The 16,345-nt window shown below is 53.5% G+C and overlaps 1 protein-coding gene across 2 annotated transcripts in view; it reads right to left on the bottom strand.

The window, feature by feature from the left end:
* FAM83F (family with sequence similarity 83 member F) overlaps positions 1 to 11,612 on the bottom strand; it is a 29,545-nt gene extending 17,933 nt beyond the window's left edge. For both annotated transcript variants that reach the window (XM_060023970.1, XM_060023971.1), the window contains exon 1: positions 11,099 to 11,612. In XM_060023970.1, the coding sequence (XP_059879953.1) occupies positions 11,099 to 11,590 (492 nt within the window). In that variant the 5' untranslated portion in view covers positions 11,591 to 11,612. The remainder of the gene's footprint in view (positions 1 to 11,098) is intronic.
* Positions 11,613 to 16,345: the final 4,733 nt, after the last annotated feature.

Here is a 16,345-nt window from a genome sequence, read left to right as displayed (position 1 = left end):
GTCCAGAGCTGTCACCCCCTGATGATGTGGTCGTGGGAGGCTCTGGGGACATCTACTCTGGCTAGGACCTGAGGTCACTTCTGGTCACACAAAACCAGGATACATCCAGAGAGCCGGACGATACCACCCTCTCAGTCACTGGTTTCCCCAGCTCTGCTGACGTGGAGCTTAGGCACTGGGGTGGGCGTGGCTGCTGCTGACAAAGACCCCCCCCCCCCACAACGTCTCGCTCAGTGCCACTGTGGGGAAAAGGCAAGAGGCCCCAGGCCAGGCACGCTCCTTGCAGGTGTGTGCTGGAGATGGTCACTTTTTCCTGGGGAGGGAGGAAGGGAGGGAGGGGAACCCACATGGGCAGCTCCAGTCCCCACTTGCCCACTGATTACCCATGTAAGCCTGGGGCCTGACTTTTACCTCCCATGCCTGCCCTGCCTGCCTCCCAGGGCCGTTGGGGGTTTCAGATGAGATCATGCCCACGAAATCCCATGAAAAAGCTGTGCGGTTTTGAGGGGCTATCCCCAAACCAGGTGAATGGGGCCAAATGCCCCCACCTCCAGCCCTAAGGTGCCTTGGGGTAGGAAGGGCAGCACCTGGGCAAACTGGTCAGCTGCTGCCTCCCAGAAGGCCCATCTGTCTGGCAGCCCAGGGGAGCCAGTTCTGGGCAGGCCAGCCAGCACCCGGCTCACACATCCCCAGCTGTGGACCGCCTTCTCTGATTTCCCCAGCGAGCGATCTAGGTCTCCAGGGCAGTGGCTGTCAAACTCGAGCCTGTAGAGGATCAGCCGGTGCGGGGCGGGGTGGGGCGGGGTGCGCCCGCTGAACGTGCAGATGCGAGGGCCCCATCCCCAGAGAGTCTGACTCAGCGGCCCCTGGAAACGCGTTTTAACAACACCCTCCCTCTCAGGTGATCTGAATGCAGGTGGTGGAAGGATCACACTTTGAGTGACGGCCAGTGTTGGGAAGAGAATCTACTCTCTGGAAGCAGAAAGTCTCACTGGTTGTGGGGCCTTGAGTGAGTAATTTCATCTAAGTCTCCATTTCCTCATTTTCAAATGGGGAGGTGGTCCCTTCAGGGTTGTTCTGAGTTTTAAATGAGATAATGCAGCGGCACAAGGAACACAGTGCCTGGCCTGCTGTGAGCTGTGGGTCCACGTCGGCACCCCCTTCTCTCCTCTGATGGAACCCAGAACAAAGGGGCCTCACTTCGGAGGCAGCTCCCAGGGAGACAGCAGCACAGAGCTGCCCACCAGCCCCAGACGTCAAGGTAGAGATGTTTTCCTTTGCCTGATACCATGTCCAGCAGGTCCAGCACATGGTGATTAACGCCCAGGCAACACTACACTTCCAGGAAGGTCAAAACTTGAACTGAGGGGAAGGGCAGCTCAATCAAGGGAAGAGTAAGTAAGTCTGTACAATGCACTGTCCCTCGAGCGACGCTGGGCATCAGTGCCCGCACGCCGAGCACGGAACGCACCACTAGGAAAACTGCGGCCCTGGGAATTCTCTGGTGGTCCAGTGGTTAGGACTCTGAGCTTTCACTGCCGAGGGCCTGGGTTCAACCCCTGGCTGGGGCCATGAGGCGCGGCCAAAAGAAAAAAGAAAGAAAGAAAGGAAAGAAAACTGCAGCCTGAGTGGAGAGCACCTCCAGGTGGGCTCGGGACCCAGTTGGCACGGCTGCCACTGAGCATGGAGAGGTGCTACTGGAGGATGGAGACAACTCGCCCGGCACACGGCAAAGGCTTTCTTTTGTCATCAAGGCTGCAACAGGCCCCATCCAATTTCTCCCCCGGTGGGATGTGAACAACTGGACAAGAAAGCGTTACTTTAAGCTTCCTGTCTGTGCTTCCTGGGGTGAGAGAGGAGAGGAAAGCCCAGGCGAGGAGGCCTGCATGACTGCCCGGGGAACACCCACGGACGCTGCCTGGCCCTGCCCCACCTGCCTTGCAGCCTCCTACCTCTGGGACACCAGGGTCATTTAGCTGAATCCCCAAAGTCCAGGAGCATCCTGCAGTGGGTGAAGCACAGACTTTGGAGTCGGGGGTCCCACAGGGGTGGTGAGACCACGGGTGTTACTTGACCCCTGGGAACTCTGCCTGTAAAGTGAGGCTGACTCATGGTTCTTGTGAGGATGCGGAGACGCAGTGACGCCTGGAGAGCATCTGGCGCTGTGCTTCCTCTCCACAGTGCCTGGCACACGGTGGGAGGGTGGGGGTGGGGCTCAGCGTCAGCATGATGGGAGACTAGGGGTCGGTCCCCTGCTCTTGGCAGGTGGAACCAATAGCCCAACCCTAAGCGTGCCGTTTCCCTGCCCAAACCCTCGGCCTGAGTTCAGCCTGGCCAAAGACCCTCCGTGTGCTTCCAACCCACTCCCTCCCTTGACGATAAACTCCTCTGCATTCTCCAAACACACCCAGCAACTCCCACCCTGGTGGCTTAACTCACACTGTCACCGCCTTCTCCCTGTGGTGATGGGAACATCCCTTCCCTGTTGAGGTCCTTGCTTCACCCTCCCCCAGGCTGTCCCAGGTTCATTCTCGTCCTGGGTCCCCAGCCCCCAGGGCAGTGTGTACCCTTCCCAGAAGGCACACCTGCTCAGGCCTGTGTCTCTCTGAGCACATGGTGGAGGGGGGGCCGCGCAGAGACCTGTCATGCCACCCTGCACAGGGCCTGACACGCAGTGAATGTCTAAAGAGTACCTCCGCAGTAGGGGGCTTCTCTCGGGGGGCTGAGGAAGCAGTCTGGACCAGAGCCCTGGCCCACCGAGAGGACAGAAGCCAAGACCATTGGGGTCTTGTTCTCTGCCTCGAGGCCGGGCTGCCCCCAGCCCACCGGCCGGGCATCTGCGCTTTGTCAGCTGAGGCTTCCCAGCTGTCTGAGGCCATGTTACACTGTTTCAGGCTCACTAATTAGACATCATTAACCACCAGGCTCCCTCCTGCACTGGCAGCCACTGGAGCCCAGCTCTGCCAGCCAGCCCACCTCCCCTCCCAGGCCCCGTGGCCTCTGTGCCAGCTCTGTTCCCGCCTCTGCTGTGCACCACCGGGGCTCACCCCCTGTCCACCCCTCATCCTTACGAGGCACTCTTGACACCCATTCCCCAAACTAGGTGGATGAAGGGGTGATACAAAGGACACTCGGGCCGGCTCTCCAGAGAACAGACTGTACCCATGTGAGCAAGGTCAACTAATTCAGCCGTGAAGAACCATATGTGATCTGCCAGGCAGTAAGAAGAGCAATTCTCTTTAAGATCCTAGGCCAGCTTTTCCCTGCCCCACGGCATGCTTCTGGGATGACTTCCCCTGCACTAAGTTGGTGTTAATTAGTGAAAATTATCTAATGCAAGCTCATTTTAACATTAGCTTAAAGCTAAACATAATTAAGAAGATAAATCAGCTGCTAAGAAAAAAAAACCCAACGAGGAAACACACATGATTCTTAGGATAAGCTGCTGCTTTGGGCTACTGGCCTGGAGCTCCGAGCACCACACACTATGTGGGCAGAGTACGGCAGGGCTCGAGAAGTACCTTCGAGGTATTTCTTGATGGATCAATCAGCGCAAGACAACTGGAGTTGGCAGCTTGCCCGGGAGGTTCTGAGAAGCGGCAAGGATAACTTACCGGCCACAGCCAGGTGATGCTGCCTGGGAGGGCTTCTCCAGAGAGGCAAGTGGAGGGTGCAGGGAGCGGGGGAAGGTGGTCAGGAGGGGCTGGGCGCTGGGAATAGCGTGAATCTGTGCACTCCGAGGCCTCCGGCCTTGCACACCCCGGCCCTCTGCCCGCCCTCCCTTCCATACCGGCTGCTTCAGCTGTCAATTCCCAGGAGGCCTCTGCGCCCCTGGAGCTCAGTGGGATTCAGACTCAATCTCAAGTTCCCATGCAGCTCCACTATTTACCAGCCCTGTGACCTTAGCATCTGTAAAATGGAAAGTTGCTGGATTGTTGTGAAAGTTAAATGAAATAATATATTTTAAAAGGGCTAGCACGGTCTGGTATTTAAGTACTCAACAGTTAATAGCTATTGACCCGCTCCCTCCAACCTGTTCTGTAGTTTATTTTCTTTTTCAGCGTCCACATTTTATTCACCTGTATATTTCTGGAATGTGGCACATGTGAAACATGGTGAGTAAATGAGCAGAAGTGGGGAATCTCCAAGCAGTCTGGGAACGCTTCCGGGAGGGGGAGTTAAGAACATTCACAGTGGGTCCTCAAGGACCCACAAAAAGGAAAGAAGCCCTGGTCCCTGTCCCTGACCCTGCCTCCTGCCGACTCACTGCTAGAGAACACAACAGAAAGAGCATTTCTCTGGAGCCTCCCACATGCCCCACCAGTGCTGTGAGAGGCCCAACAGGGTGACCACCGTACAAGCTGGGCTGGGATGAGCCAACAGATTACTAGAAACTCAGGCCAGAGAGACCACTAATTAGAAAAGCCATAGGCTCTTTTCCTGGGCTAAGATTCTGGGATCATTAGCAAGTCTACAGACTCCAAAAATTCAGAGAAGGAAAAGAAAACGGGGGGAAGGCAGCGGCCCCAGCTAAGGCCGACCAGTCATGCATGGCCCCTGGGGTAGGAGGTGTGGTGGGAGGGAGGGGGAGGGGCAGGGATCACTAGAGTGACTCAGCCTGGGAGGGGGTGTGGTCAGGACAGTGTCAGGAGCAGAGGCAGGGGGTCAGCCAGGACCCAGCCCTGCTCGTTGGTCCTCTGCCCTGCTCCTCTCTCCCAGAAGATTGGAGGCCTGCCCCAGAACAGGCTCTGCCCTGTACATTGTGAGGAAAAGGAGGCGGACCTGACCACCAGCCAAGGTGAAGCAGTGAGGCAGCATCCTGGGGGTGCACCTGGACAGATGGGGCGGCGTGGGCGTGGGGTTGCCAGCAGGTCTCCCATTAAGGTGTCAGTTTGTCAGTGAGGGCCCACGTCCCAGAGGGCCAGAAAGTGGCCAGCAAGAGGACACTGGTCGGGGGACTAAGATCCCAAAAGCCATGTGGCATGGCCAAACCAAATACGTCCCTGGAAGCTACCTATATCCAGCTTCCTGGTGACACCAGTGCCACCAGACAGAAAGAATCCTCTCCTCTCCCTCTCCCACCAAAGTAGTCCTGTACTTGTTTGTTTCCAGAACTAGTTGGTGAGCTTCCCAGAACCTGGCTGGCAACAAATATACTTTGCTTCTGGAATTTCAGATGGAAGCGGTGGCCACAGGGGCAATCCCCAAAAGTAACTGCATGTGTAGCAGAAGGACACAAGCCTTGAATTCAGACCTGGCCTCTGGGAAAACCTCATTTCCCTTGCAAGGTGCTAAGGATTGAGTTAATTAAAGGAAATAACATGCAGAGCACCTATCTTTCAACAATGTTAGCCCCTCGTAATATAAATCCCTTTTATCTGCATCTATTAGTCATCTTTTTCAAAATGCTGTCTCATACAGTCTTGCACTGGAGTCTCAGAGCAATCTTGTGAAAGTAAGCAAGAAGACAAGAATGATCCCCATTTTACAGATGCAGAGATGGAGGCCTAGCAAGGTCAAATGATTTGCCCAAGGTCACCTGGTAGAGGAGGAAAGACAGAGCAAGAATGAAGACACCCAGGCTCCCGGCTGCCAACTGTGTACTCCTTCCCCTGCAGTGACCTGGCCTCCTGAGACCACTGCCCAGCAAACCTGGCTACGCTACCACGAGACCAAGAAGTCATGAAGAATGCACCCCTTTACTGAGGCCCCATCTTCTACTTTTGAACTCCCCGGGAAACACCCATCCTCAGAGTTTCAGGGACCTAAATTGTCAGATTTCAGAGGAACCAAGCCTCAGCCTCCCTCTTCTCCAAAGACAGAAACACAGCCTGTCCCCCACCTCAACCCACCCCACCCCCGTGTCCCCATGCCCCAGCGCCTACTTGTGCAAGCTATCGTCCTGAGGAGTCCTTCCAGACTGCCCTTCTGAATGACTCTGCAGGGGGACGCCCTCAGGGACCCCTGATTCAGGGACCGGGGAGCCGCCGTGCCTTCCTGTCTCATCTCGGCCCGTGGCAGATCCTAGAGAAGACCCTTGGCTGAGTACTCAGTTACCACAGCCCTGCAGACGAGAGCCACCCTGGCAGATGAGAGCCGCCCTGGCAGATGAGAGCCGCCCTGGCAGATGAGAGCCGCCCTGACAAACGGCCACAGCAGATCAAGGCAGTTGAGAAGTGCGGGGGGTTGGGGGGGGGGGCAGCTGGAGCTGCTCCTCTCACCCAGAGGAGGAAACAGGAAGCGCACCTGCACAGGGCCTCCAACCTGAAGAGGAGAAGCAACCCCTGACCGTCCTAACTCTGATCTCCTGGCAGGCAGCCCCGCATCGAGTCCTGGGAGGAAGCTCAGCCACATTTCCCTCCCGGCTCTGCGAGCGGAGAGCGACGGCAGCACCTTTCCAGGACAACTGATGTTTGTACGATACTTTCTTGGTATCCTCTGCTTTCATACACTTTCTTCCTGATTTTTCAAAACCATCCAGAAATCTAGGTAATGCCCTCCAATTTTGCAGGTCAGGAGTCCCAGGGAGGGAAGTGGTTTACCCCAAAGGAACGCAGTTTGTAAGTAGCCAGGTCAGGACAGAAATCAAGACCTTTCAACTTCAGAGCCTATTCTCTGTCCTTGACGTGAAGCTGGGTCTCCACTGCCCAGAAACCCCAGCTCCCAGGATCAGTGACTGAGCGTAAAAGACAGAGACTCAGAATCCAATAGCCACAGAGCCAAGGGCTTGGCAGGGATGCTGGGACAGGCCGAGGCAAGATCCTGGAAGGACTGTGAAGTGCTCAGTCCCTGGAACTGCAGCTGCATCATTATCCGCCAGCCTCAAGGGGACAAGGACTCTGGAACCGCCCCGCGCCTTGGAAATAACCGCCCACGAGGAGTGGTCACTTAGGGAGGGAAGAAGAGTTAGGCGAGGGAGACAGTGTGTTGGACCCACAGGTCACGGGCTGCCCTGAGAGGCCTTTTCTTGCTCTGCACAGCGAATCAGGCTTTTCAAAGGCAGCTCAGGAGCTCTAGATAAAGCCTCTGACGTGGAACGGTAGGAGCACGGGGAAAGGTATTAGGCGAGAAGCAGGACCAGCTCTCCAACAAGGCTACGAGGTGGCTGACGAATGTACCGTCAGACTCAAGATTTCACAAACCAGCCATATTTAAGTGTATATATATATATGTAAACTGTTTCTTTTGTTTCTTCTCTCTCTCTTTTTTTTCTTTTTGAATCTGCTTCATGTCAATATCCCAGTGCCCAGCATGGTGCCTGGTCCAGGCACCTGGTCCAGAGAAGGTGCTGCGTGCTGTTTGCTGGATGTATCTGAATGAGGGAAGAGCCAATTGAGGCTAACAGGGCGAGACAGTGGCAAAGGCTGCCACCCGAAAGCTGAGCCTCCTGGTGAAGTGAACTGGAGCCTCTGAGACTTTGCCACATCCCCTGGGCATGTGTAGCCGGCTGTTCACCCCCATCGCCTGCCCAGACCTCTAACCAAGGCTGCTAACCTGGCCAACCATGTCTCCTGCCCTGGAGCCTTTCCCCAAAGCCCTCTGCACCCCCCTCCTCCCAATTTAGAGCATTCTTCTCTCTGCTGCCAGGTGGCTTGGAACAATGGGGATTAAAGGGGTCCCTTAGTAATGTGCAGTTCAACTGGGGACTCTCCAGACACTTGCTTCCCTAGACTGATGGAGAGGGGCGGGTGGCCAATAGGAGGCAGTTTGCAATCAATTAAACAAACATCATTGGTTGCCCGTGCCGCTGGGGCCCTACAAAGATGACGGACAGGTGTAGGAGGGAGTCTTAGCTCTTCCAAAGCTGCTAGTCCCCGAGGATAAAATGGGCTCTCCTAAATCGAGCTGTGTGCCAGGCACACATGTGGCACAAACAAGGAGCCATGTCTGAGAACAAAAAGTCACTTTTGGATTGAAAATTTGATAAACAGCCAAAGAAGGGTTAGCCTCTGAGCCAGACCCTGAAGGCAAGGGACACACCATTGACAGGCAGAGATGGGGTAGGGCTGGGTCTGCTACCCATGCCCCTCTGTCCCCCACCAACCAGGTGGGCCTGTTCCTCTCACTGCCACGGGAATAAAGAGCAGCAGCTCCCAGGTAATCAAAGCTTCCTAGCCCAGCAGCCACCCTCTCCTGGGTTGTGTTTATATCTACACGGAGTCATTGGTAGTTCTGACCAGGGACCTGGGGAAGCTGTGTCCTCACCTTGTCCTTGGTCTGAAAACAAATCATTAGACCCTTCTGGACCTCAGGGGCCTCCCCTCTGCCTGACACGGTTTTTGAGGCCCAAAGGAAATGCTGGGGGAGGCACTGTGGTAAGCAGTGAGGAGCTGGGTAGTTGGTATCCTCGAGTGTGGGGCTCAGGAATGCAGGGGCCAAGGGTCAGTCTTCAAGGTGGGTGGCCAGTAGGTTTTCCTCTGCTCCTGGAGCACAGGCAATACTCTCTAAACCTACTCAGTAGACTCAAAAATGGGTGCCGCTGGTCAGAAGGGAGCTGGGGCGCAAAGATGGGTGGATGCCTGGTGCAATTCCACCCTTCTTGCTGCATTCAGACACGCTTGTAGACAGGCCCTCAGCATCAAAGGTCCTTCCCTAACCCGGTTCAGGGGCTGGGTCAGTGCCCCTCCTGCCACGCCCTCTGTTAAGCACCCATCATTCTGTATTAAAATGATGGTTTATTAGACTATTAGGCCATTTAAGAGCAGAGGTGTGTTTTATATGTCTGTTTTCTACTGAAGTGCTTAGCACATAGTAAACCTCGAAATATTTGTCCAATGACCAAATGCACTATTCTTCCAAATCGCAGTTATTTGGTCCTCTCACTATGCCCTTGTAAATGAGAACCAGCCGTTTCCTTGTCTACACAGGGTCTTGATTTAAGTCCAGTCCCCCCTGCCCCCGCCCTGCAGTTACAGTGGTCACAGCAGCCCAAGCGGCAGCAACCTCCCCTGGTTCCTCTCTGCCAGCGTGGGAGAGGCCACGGACTCACTTCTGGGTCCCTGAAGGCACTTTTCCGCCTGTACTTTAAGCAAAGTACATCGAAAATCTCTCTCTCCTGAGTCTCTTAAGGAGAAACTGCCCATTCCAGTTTCCTTCTCTCTCTCCTTTCAACTCTGCAATTTACGTTCCTTGTAAAGCCCTCCCAGATTAGGCATATCCAGCCTCAAAAACTGCTTTCCTTCCAGCACATCCCCCAGCATTTGAATTAACTCTTGGAGGGCAAAGGCCACCTTATATCCTCCTATGGCTAGTGCCCGGCACACGGTAGGCACCTAGGAAATAATTACTGGTTTAATATGTATGCATTGGATCAGTTCACAGTTGTTAAAGTTTCTGTTGTTAAATATTTAAAGAGTTAAGAACACTCCACTACATAGGAGATTCCTGACATCCCATATGGGACTAGAAGTTCTAGTGGGCAGGTCCCTGTCTCCCCCTCCTTGTAACAGGGGGTCACAACCTGCAGTCCAGGTTGTGACCAGGCTAGTTCCATTCCAGCTCCTTGGTTTAGTCAACCGACAGCACGGCAGTTAAGGAGAAGGACTTTGGTGTTTGAACCCTGGCTCAGCAAGTGACTTAACTGTTCTGAATCCAAACGTAAGGAAAATACCCATCTTACTCCGTAGTTGTGAAAAGCAAAAGAAAAAATGCAGGTAAATCATTAGCACAGTGGCTGGCACATATTAAGGATGCATAAATCAGGCTTGTGAGTATTACAGCACGAGCCCTGACCCCTGACCCCAGCTGCACCCTGCTGCACAGTATTGTCACCCAGTCCTTTCTCCTCCTCTGTCCAAACTTGTCTTTCTCTTTTGCAGAATGCAATATACAAAGGACGCTCAGGTAGACAAGCTGGAATTCTTTAGAGAGGGAGGGTGGAAACATGGACAGGGAAAAGTTAACCCTTCCTTCTGGCAGCCAATCTAGCCAACTACCTGCATTGCGCCTTCCAGGAAGAGGAGGCCCACCACCGGTCTTTCTAGGCTCGTTCAGCCTCTAGGGATAAAAGGGCTCCAACCACAGTTACTGAGTTGAATCAGAATGGTGAACCCAAGCCACTCCTGCTGTATATTTTGAACTGGGCACCGAAGGCTGCTGATGTTTCTTAACAAATCTCAATGTAGGGGAACCAGACTTAGCAAATAAAAATACAGACTGTCCCCATTAACTTTGAATTTCACAGAAACAGTGAATGACTTTTTAGCATCAGTATGTCCCAATGCAATATTTGGGTCATACTGAATAATACTAAATTTTTTCTTGTTGTTTATCTGGAATTCAAACTTAACAGGACATCTTATATTTTATCTGGAAGCCCTACCCAGGTACCCCTACCCAAGGGCACAGAGTAAATCTTCCCCCTGCCCTACGAACTACTGGCCCCACCAGTATTAGAATACCAGCCACTCTGGAAACATCACCTCCTTTCAATCCCCAGGTAGAGTAGACGCCGTAAGTGGGAGCTTCTTCTTGACCTGCTAAGTCCAGGGATCTGCCTTGTCAAAGCACCCAGCACAGAGTCAGGTACGTAGTAGGTGACCAAAATACATCCCTTAATTCATCCTAGACTGCGTGAGCTCTAGCACTGGGCCCAGAGCCGGAGTGAATTTCAGGGGCCAGGGGCCAGGCCAGCCTTGACTCTGGGGGACCGTCTAAGAGCAGCGTGGCTTGGGGTGGGAGGCCACACCACACTTCCTGGGGTTGCCTGAGGATCAAATCAGAAAATGGCCAGGGATATGTTTTGTAAATCCCTGAGCAGCACATAGGTTATTATCAAGACCTTTGAGTGGCCCATTTTACCAAAGGACTCCACAGCCCACACTCTTCCCTAGGGAGAGAAACCAGACAGGGAAGCAGAAGCACAGAGCAGAGGAAAGCCAGCGCCTCTGGACACTGTAATGGTGACAAGCAACTGTCCCAACACCTTGTAATTTGCCAAACACGTTCACATCCGCGCTCTCCAGAGGACTCACCAGCCCCACGTCGGAAGGGAGGGCTCTGGTCCCATTTTCCAGAGGGTGGAAAGGGCGGCCAGGCCCAGGCCTTGCCTCGGAAGTGGCGCCTGGTCCAAGGGGCCAGGCGTGGGGGCGTGGCCTACCTTCTGGGCCTGTTGGATCATCTGCCGGACCACTTGCTTCAGGTGGGGCGCCTTTTCCTCCTTAGGAGGGTGAGTGAAGAGGGTGACGCGGCTCACGCCGCGGTAGAAGGCTGCTTCGGTCCAGCCCAGCTCCAGCGGGGGCACCTCGGTGTCGGAGCAGTCGGGCCAGTAGGCCAGGGAATCGCCGGACTCGGCCGCGGCCTGCGTCGGGGTCTCGGCCTCGGCCTTGCTCTTGCCCCGGCCGCCGGCGGCGGCGGCGGCGGCGACTTCGTAGGGGCTCCAGGTGGCGCCGAGGGCCTGACGCTCCTGGCTGGAGAGGAAGTCCCGCAGCTGCTCCTCCTTGACCCGCTCGCGGTAGGCCTGCTCGCCGCCGCCCAGCAGCGCCTCGAGGGCGGCCCGCCGCCGCTCGCAGTAGTAGAAGGCTGCCTGCGCCGCGGTCACCCTCTCGTTCACGTGCGCCTCGTCCAGGCAGCCGAGCTGGGACTCGGCCATGGCGCCCCGGCCCCGGCCCCGGCGCCCCGGCCCCGGCCCCGGCCCCGGCCCGGGTCCAACCGCCGCACCTGGAGCCGCCGAGGGGCGGGGCGCCCCACCTGGACGAGAGGGCGGCCAATCGGCGCGGGCGCGGCTGTCGGGCGGGGAGGGGCAGCTGCGCCTCCGCCTCTGCGGGGCGCGAGCGGCGCAGACGGCCTCGGGGGCTCGGCTGGGGACGCGACGACGCCTAGGCCTGCGTGGCCCAGCCTGGGGCGGGAGCCCCGGAGTGGGCCGGAGCTTGGAGCCGGGCGGTAGTTAGACCCACGTGCGGCCTCTGGTCCGCTTTCGTCTCCTGGCCCCGACCCTTCGGTGGGGGAAAGGTTGGGGACCTAACCCTTCCTGTTGCCGGGCGGCCAGACACGTCACAGCGCGTCCATTTTCCCTGCTAACTGTTAGGGCCCCGAGCACGTGGTCTGGCCAGAGTGCTTCTGAGGTGGCCGATCTGACCACTCGTCGGTTGGGGGTCCGGGGGCCCTCTGCTAGGCCAGATTGTGACGGCCTAGCAGGGGCGGTTGGTGTGCAAAAGCGAAATGCTAATAAAACCCCCAGCTCCTGGCCCACGTCCACGTGTCCCAGTCTGAGATCAGAGGCCCCTCCAGGGGCTGTCAATCCAACACTTTCACCAGGGCAAAAATTTCTTAAAAAAAAAAAAAAAAAAAGCCACCCAGATACAGCAAGGATGTAAGCAGCAGCAGTGGAATTTTTTCCCCCCATTTTAATTTGAAGTGGTGTGTGTGTGTGTGTGTGTGTGTGTGGGCAAGATAGGCTGCCAGAGGCCTGATTACTATATTAGTGATTTAAAATATATGTTTGAGCTCAAGGGAGGAAGACAAACACACACACACACACACACACACATCACCAGCAGCAGCTCTGCTGTTTCCCATTGGATCAAGTACAATCTTCTTAGTCATTAACATATTATTTTGTTCATGCACTGCTGTACTATTTGATTCTCCACATTCAAAATATTTTCAGATCATAGCAACCAAAGGTTCACATTTCTCTCATTTTATAGCACAGCATCTTAGAGCTGGAAGGAGCTTTAGAAACTAATTCAACCCCCTAGAAACATGTGGTTTGCCCAGGTCTCCCTGTAAAGGAGACGCAACACAGGGAACTATTAGGCTCTCTGTGTCTGGGAGATCTTTGCCCTGCACCACGGCCACCTTTGCCCTTTCTACTTCTCTTGTGAAATGACAGAAGGTTACTGGGGACATGGTTTTGACCCTGGGGACTTAGAAAAGATCACCTAATATTTCTGGGTCTTCCTTTGATGACCTGGAAAGATGAGGGTTAGATTTTCAAATATCTGCCAATTTTGTGACAGTAGTCAATTCTGGCATCCTGTGTCAGGTCAGGGATGGTGAGCAGAGAGGTGTCCATCATCTCACTTGTGTCCTCTGCTATTCTTGGGAATTGGAAGGCCTCACTCCTAGTAACACTCTAAGTATAGACAAATTTCATCTTTAGATGGGAGAGCATTTAGTTTGTTTTCCGATGACTTGATGCCCTATAGGATGCCAAACTCTAAGCCCTGAGTATACAGAGGAGCTCAGAGCAGTGGGAGGAATAGAAAAACAAACACACAGGAGAATAACACAGGGGTGATGAAAATGCTTTTAATAAACTCAATCAGCAATGCATTGGGAGTAAACATTTACTCAATGCCTACTATGTGCCTGGCACACAGTATGTACTTAGTACGATTTCTTTAAAAAAGAATGAATTAGGGCCAAGAAAAGGGTAGGTGCAAGGAGCTGTGGGCACTTTGAGGGAAGAAGAAATTAATCTGACTAGTGGGATGTAGATAAGAAGGTCTTCACCTAGCAGGAAGGGGTCTTAAGTGGAGCCTAAAAGGAGGAGAAGAAGTCAAGGGGGAGAGAGGGAGTGAAGACATTCCAGGCAGAGGAAGTTGGGATTGGGTGTGGTCAGAACATCATGCTGGCATAAGGCACACGTGGGTTCAGCTCAAGATACTCAACCCTCAGAGCCTTCAGTATCCTCATCTACAAAATGGGATAACAATGCTCACCACCCCGCCACCCTGTGACCTCCCAGATTGTTGTAGGGATTAAATAAGATCACATATTTGATTTAATTAGCAGTTGTGTCTGACTGATGGAAAGTAGTTTACAACAGTACTTCTAAAACTTTACTGTGCCCAGTAGTCCCCTGGGGGGATCTTGCTAAAATGCAGATTCTGATTCAGCTGGTCTGAGGTGAGGCCCAAGAGTCTGCATTTCTAGGAAGCTCCCAGGTAATGTTCATAGTGCTGGTCCATAGACCCATCGGCATAGCAAGGATTTCAGAAGCCAGTGAATAAGAGCGTGAACTTTCATGTCAGGGAGTCCTGGAATGGAATCCCACTTTCTCGGTGTAGGCTGTGTGTCCCTGGGGAAGTTACTTCTCCTTTCTGAGCCTTGGCCACATCATTAGTGACATATGGGCAATAATAAGTCCTACCTAATAGAGCTGTGCCAAAAGGGAAACAAATTAATGGATATACACCACTTAGTGGAGTGCCTGGCAACAGCGTAGTAGCCTGTAAAGAGTACCTAGTGTTAAAGTCTGGGAAGATGGGGCTTCCCTGGTGGCGCAGTGGTTGAGAGTCCGCCTTCCGATGTAGGAGACATGGGTTCATGCCCCCGGCCGGGAAGATCCCACATGACGCGGAGCGGCTGGGCCCGTGAGCCGTGGCCGCTGAGCCTCCGCGTCCGGAGCCGGTGCTCTGCAACCAGAGAGGCCACTGCAGTGAGAGGCCCGCGTACCACCAAAAAAAAAAAAAAAAAAAGTGTGGGAAGATGGGACTGGAAAGAGAGGGACCTGGAGTCCAAATTGTGGGGACCATGATTTTATTTTATTTTTTGGCTGCGTCACACGGTATGTGGGATCTTAGTTCACTGACCAGGAACTGAACCCAAGCGCCCTGCGGTGGAAGCGCAGCGTCTTAACCACTGGACCACCAGGGAAGTCCCTGGGGACCTTGACTTTAAGTCTTATTCCGTAGCTAGGGGAGCCATTGAAGATTATTAAGAGACTGATATGGTCATAAAAAAATAGCAATTACTATGTGCCAGGCACTGCGCAAAATATGTATCTTTCAAATAAATTCATATAATCCTATTAGAAAAATTATTATTATCCTCATTTTGCAGGTGAGAAAACTGAAACACAGAGAGGTTCAGTAGCTCACTCTAGGTCACCCAGCTGCTAAGTAGAAGAGCCAGGATTCAAACTCAGGCCATCTGACTCCAGGGCTTGCCTGCCTGCCCACCTTGCTATACTGCCTCGGTTGATAATGCTAGAAAGGGACATTAGAAGGGAACAGAATCCCCCTTGTTTAATAATTTATCCATTCAACAAACATTTGCTGAATGCCTAGCATTGTGCTGAGGGTCAGAAGCCACTCATTCATTTACCAAATCCATATTGAGTTGTAACAAGCACAAGGCCCTGCTCTAGGTGCTGAGGTACAGCTCTGAAAAAAACCAAGTTCTTGCCCATGTGGAGCTTACCTTGAAGTGAATGACTGCGATAAGGATTTTGCTCTCAAGGACACAAATATTATGTGACACAAGTTAGAATAGGACAGAAGGTTAGAATCAGAGTAGACTATTTTAGTCACAGTTCGCAGTGGAAAAGAGCTTTCCTAGATCTAACTGCTATGAAACACACAGTGGTCTTTTCCTGATAGTTCCCTGTACATACCAATGACTTATCTATTCAGCCAACTTTTTTGAGCAGTTGACGTGTACTAGATAACATGCTTGCCGCTGAGAATAAAAAAGAGGAATCAGACGTGATCGTTAGCTGCTCTGGTGGCTCCCTTGGTTTAGCTGGGAGTCAGATACCCACAGCCTTCTTTACAAGGCAGGGTGACGAGTGACACAGTGGCATTCACAGAGGGGTTAGAGGCTATGGACGCACTGTCACGTACACTTATCTAATTTGGTCCCCCCAATCTTTGGAAGTAGGTTGTGAAAGGGACTACTGTAAGGTCCTGCAGATGAACATGTTGAGGCCCTGGGAGGTGAGACGGCCTCTTCAAGGTTATCAGCCAGTGGAGGTGCTGGGACACACATCCCTGAGGCCTGATCCCCTGTGCATTATTAGTGAGATTTTTTAAACACCTTACCAACCCATACACTGATTTCTTTTAGACACAGGCCCAACTTACCTTGTGTCTGTGGGCATCCCATGCAGTGGTGACTCCCTAGGAAAGCCTCTGGTCCTCTCCCGGTCCCTCAAGTCCTGGATCTGGTGTTTCCCTGAGCTGGGGGGCCCATCACGGTTGCATTCCTTCCAGCCTCGGAAGCCACCTTGCCCAAGGTGACTGGGCCTTCCTCAGAAATTGTGCCTCCTCCTCCAGTTCCCCTCAGGCCTCCTTCTCCTCCGGAATACACCTCCGCCTCTGCCTGGGCTCTTGACTGCCACTCGCCTTCCCCTCGCCCAGCGCTCACTGCCCACTGGGTGTGCAGTTGAGATCTGACCCCTTGGCGTTTACCGTCATTGTAGCTGCGTCCATCCCTGTTTGCGTCTATTTACCTAGGTCCTCCTGTGTAATTCGAGTCATGATATATTCTAAGATAAGCTTCTCAGGGCTGACTCTTTTTCCCTCTGCGGCAATTTGTGTCATGGAGACCTGTTATACAACTTTGGGGGCTTTGTCATGCCTCTATGAGATTCGTGCTTTGCTGCCTATTCCCGGAGAGG

This window comes from Delphinus delphis, chromosome 11, assembly GCF_949987515.2.
Source record: "Delphinus delphis chromosome 11, mDelDel1.2, whole genome shotgun sequence".
NCBI lineage: Eukaryota > Metazoa > Chordata > Mammalia > Artiodactyla > Delphinidae > Delphinus > Delphinus delphis.
This window is presented reverse-complemented; position numbering and strand designations above follow the sequence as displayed.